At 38.1% G+C, this 4,642-nt stretch overlaps 1 protein-coding gene across 1 annotated transcript in view; it reads left to right on the top strand.

The window, feature by feature from the left end:
* Positions 1–4,010, top strand: part of LOC130838297 (zinc finger protein 208-like) — a 325,381-nt gene extending 321,371 nt beyond the window's left edge. Inside the window, 4 exon segments of the mRNA XM_057711180.1 lie at positions 1,711–3,215; positions 3,296–3,406; positions 3,409–3,464; positions 3,467–4,010. Coding sequence (XP_057567163.1) covers positions 1,711–3,215; positions 3,296–3,406; positions 3,409–3,464; positions 3,467–3,532 — 1,738 coding nt within the window. The 3' untranslated portion in view covers positions 3,533–4,010.
* Positions 4,011–4,642: the final 632 nt, after the last annotated feature.

The raw sequence follows: 4,642 nt of genomic DNA on the forward strand, positions 1-4,642 counted from the left end.
TTCTCCAAATAATTGTGAATTTTTCATTGTGGATAATACTTTACATGTGCTTCTGAATTTATTTTTCTGGTGTTTCATTAAAGACTTTTGCATCAGTATTCATGCCAGATACTTTCTTGTGTTGTGTGTGTATGTGTGTGTATGATTGTTTAATTTGTAGTGTCTTTGTTTGAAAATGATACTGAGGGATTTCCCTGCTGGTCCAGTGATTAAAACTCCACACTTCCAATGCAGAGAGCCCGGTTTTGATCCCTGTGAAAGGAAAATATTAACACTGGCTTCATAAAAACTATTTTCATAGTTTTACTTCTCTTCATAGTTTGGAAACAGTTGTTGAGTGTTGTTATTAATTTTTCTTGAAATGATTTTGGAATGACCCAATTATTTCATATAGATGAGGGATAGTCTTTGTTGGGAATTTTTATAAATTAATTTTTTAGTTTACTTAATGTAGGTTTGTTGTGAGTTTTTATCCATTTATGCTAATGTCAATGTAGTGTGTGTCTTTCTAGAAATTCACAAACGTTTTCAAAGCACCCAGTATATTGGCATATACTTATTCATAGTAGTTTCTTATAATTGCCTTTTTACCTATGGTATCACTTAAAATGTCTGTGCTTTCATTTCTAACTTTAGTTGAGTCATCTCTGTTTTGTTCTTAATTTAGCTAAGGGGCCATCAATTTTATATAAATTGCAAAGTATAGTCCCTGAGAACAGTAGCCAAATAACTTGTTATTTGGTATCTTTCAGCTGTGCCTTCTCATGAAACCCCAAGTTTGATGTCAAAAAAGTCAGGCTTAGAAGACTTATTCCGAAAAGTGAAGCTGGGAAAATATAAAAGACGTAGCCTTGGAAATTTATACTTCATGGGAGACTGGGAATATACGAGCGCATGTGAAGGGCAGAGAGGATGTTATGGACAAGACCAAATTGGGACAGTTTCCCGTAATGCAAACGTGATAGCGAAAAGAAATCAAGGCTATGAATCAAAAAGGGGAAAACACCCTTTGAAGTCTTCTACATTTGTAGAGAAATGTATATTTGTAAACAAAGAGCCACATCATTTTTTGAAACGTATATGTTCTCTGAAAGGAAATTTGAAAAATGTGAAAGGCCATCTAGACTTTACTGCAAGTCCTCATTCAAACCTTTCTGAACATGGGCTTCGATTAAACATGCGTTCAAGCATGCCTGAAAATCAGAAATTTAAAAATGAAGAAAAAAAATCTCAGTATAAACAATTGGAGGGATCTTCTAGCAAGGGTTCATCATTCTTCAAGCAACAGATATTTTTTGCTTGTTCCAAAATCTGTAATGTTGAAGATAATGAGAGAGGCCTTATTCAACCACAGTTGGTTAATAGATATCATGATATAGTTAATGCAGAACAGGTTTTCACGTGTAATAAAATGAGTAAGGGCTTAAGCAACAGACCTACCTTCAATAGTTACAGGAGAATTTCTAAAGGCGTGACAAGCTGTTCATGCAAGGAACGTGGGTGTGACATTGACCAAGACTCCAATCTTATGAGACAGCAGGGACCTCAATTTCCAGACAGTGATGCCAAAAGTAGTAAATGTAGGAATGTCCTTGATCAAAGCTCAAATCTTACTATACATGACAGCATTCATATTGGAGAGAAGACTTGTGATTGTAGTGAATGTAGTAATGTGTTTAACCAGCCTTCAGAACTTACCCAACATCAGAGTATTCATGTGAGGCAGAAACATTACAAGTGCAATGAATGTGGAAAAGTCTTTACTACATCATCACATCTAAGTAGACACAGACAAATTCATACTAGAAGGAAACCTTTCAAATGTACAGAATGTGGTAAAGCCTTTAATCAGAGATCACATCTTACTCTTCATCAGCGAATCCATACTGGTGAGAAGCCTTATAAATGTAAGGATTGTGGCAAAGCCTTTTCCCAAAGTTCAAGCCTTACTCGACATCAGCGAATCCATACTGGAGAGAAACCATACAAATGTAAAGAATGTGGCAAAGCCTTTATTTGGTACAAAAGTCTTATTCGACATGAGAAAATTCATACTGCAGAGAAAGCCTATAAATGTACAGAATGTGGCCAGAGCTTTCATAAGAGATCAAATCTTACTGAACATCAGCGAATCCATACTGCGGAGAAACCAGACAAAGGTAAAGAATGTGCCAAAGCCTTTAATAATTGTTCATATCTTAGTCAACATCAGCAGATTAATACTAGAGAGAAGGCTTATAAAGGTACAGAGTGTGGGAAAGCCTTTAAGCAGAGCTCAAGTCTTACTCAACATCAGCTAATTCATTCTGAAGAAAAGTCTTATACGTGTATAGAATGTGGCAAGGCCTTTAGTTGTAGCTCAAAACTTACTGAACATCAGCGAACCCATACTGGGGAGAAACCATACAAATGTAAAGAATGTGGCAAAGCCTTTACTCACAGCTCATATCGTAATAAACATCAGCGAATTCATACTGGGGAGAAACCTTACAAATGTATGGAATGTGGCAAGGCCTTTATTCGTAACTCAAAACTTACTGAACATCAGCGAATCCATACTGGGGAGAAACCATACAAGTGTAAGGAATGTGGCAAAGCCTTTACACAAAACTCAAGTCTTACTAAACATCAGCGAATTCATACTGGGGAGAAACCATACAAATGTAAAGAATGTGGCAGAGACTTTAATCATAGCTCAAAACTTACTCATCATCAGCGAATTCATACTGGGGAGAAACCATACAAATGTAAAGAATGTGGCAAAGACTTTGCTCACAGCTCAGATCGTACTAAGCATCAGCGAATTCATACTGGGGAGAAACCTTTTAAGTGTAGAGAATGTGGGAAAGCCTTTAATCTGAGCTCAAACCTTAGTACACATCAGCGAATTCATAATGAAGAAAAGTATTATAAATGTATAGAATGTGGCAAGGCCTTTAACTGGCTTACAAGCCTACTTCTACATCAGCGAATTCATACTGGGGAGAAACCTTTTAAGTGTAGAGAATGTGGCAAGACGTTTATTCGTAGCTCACACCTTACTGAACATCAGCGAATCCATACTGGAGAGAAACCTTATAAATGTAGAGAATGTGGCAAAGCCTTTAGTCAGAGCTCACACCTTACTAAACATCAGAGAATTCATACTGGGGAGAGACCTTATAAATGTAGAGAATGTGGGAAAGCCTTTAGTCGGAGCTCAAGTCTTAGTAAACATGAGCGAATTCATAAGAAAAGTCTTATAAGTGTACCGAATGTGTCAAGGCCTTTAAGTGGCGTGAAAGCCTAACTCTACATCAGCGAACTCATACTCGGGAGAAACTTTACAAATGTGTAGGATGTGGCAAGGCTTTTAATCAGAACTCAGGTCTTACTAAACATCAGCGAACTCATACTGGGGAGAAACCATACACGTAAAGAATGTGGGAAAGCCTTTAATCACACCTCACACCTTACTAAACATTAGAGAATTCATACTGGGGAGAAAGCTTATAAATGTAGAGAAAGTGGGAAAGCCTTTAACAATTGCTAAACACTTACTTGATGTCTGATGATTCCTGGTGCAGAGAAACCGTATAAATATACAGTGTGTGGGAAAGGCTTTAAGCAGAACTCTAACCTTACTCAACATCAGAGAGTACTTACTGGAAAGAAACCTTACAAATGGGATAAGTGATGAAAGAGGTTTGTCTGAAGTATCCACTGTAAAAAACACCAGAGAGTACATATAGGAAGGGTATTTGAATGATGTAAACAATGTAGAAATGTATTTAATCAAAATTGAAATCTAAGAGAAGGCATACTACAAATCATTCAGTCAATACCTCTTTTCTCTGATTAGTGTCAATCAGAATACGACAGTAAGTCATCAATAGTTATAACACTTGGAAAATTGATGTGGTGGGGATCCCAAGATGAAGGGCTGGATGTTTGTACAGGTACAGTGATTATCACTCTATCCTTGTTTATATTGACATAATTTGAAAACCAAAATGAATAATTAAACTCAAATTACCACAAGCTGTGCTTTGTGTCTAGTGTGTGTGTGAACTGATGTTTATGATTGTTGCCACCTCAAAGGTGGGAGAAACACTTCTATACGAGGTGGAAATAATTTATACTAGCTTTCCATTAGACCAGTGGTCCCCAACTTTTTTCCCACCAAGGGCCAGATTTGTGGAGGATGATTTTTCCACGGCCGTGGTGTGGGGAGGGCAGTTCAGGAAGTAATGCGAGTGATGGGGAGTCGGAGATGAAGCTTCGCTTACTGGCCAGAAGCTCACCTCCTACTGTGTGGTACCCATCCGTGGCCCAGGGGTTAGGGACCCCTGCATTAGAAAATTAAGGACACCGTAATGTAACATGTACAATTAGTTTCCTTACTGGCTTTAAACCTGAAATAATGCCGTATAATTTCCATATTTCTCTCTTGTATCTTTCCCCCTTTCTGTAACTACTGGGATGTTTTGGTGGTCATAATAACAAGGATTATGCAGGAGGGGTGTTGAGAGTTTCCTGAACTGCTCCATGATGTTGCTGCCTCAGCATCCGTGTTGTGTAGTCAGGCAGCCTGCAGGTGCCTGGACCTCACATCAGCGAGTGCGGTAGCGTGTGCACTAGGTAACAACCTTTCCTGAGATCG

Source organism: Hippopotamus amphibius, chromosome 16 (genome assembly GCF_030028045.1).
Source record: "Hippopotamus amphibius kiboko isolate mHipAmp2 chromosome 16, mHipAmp2.hap2, whole genome shotgun sequence".
Classification (NCBI taxonomy): domain Eukaryota; kingdom Metazoa; phylum Chordata; class Mammalia; order Artiodactyla; family Hippopotamidae; genus Hippopotamus; species Hippopotamus amphibius.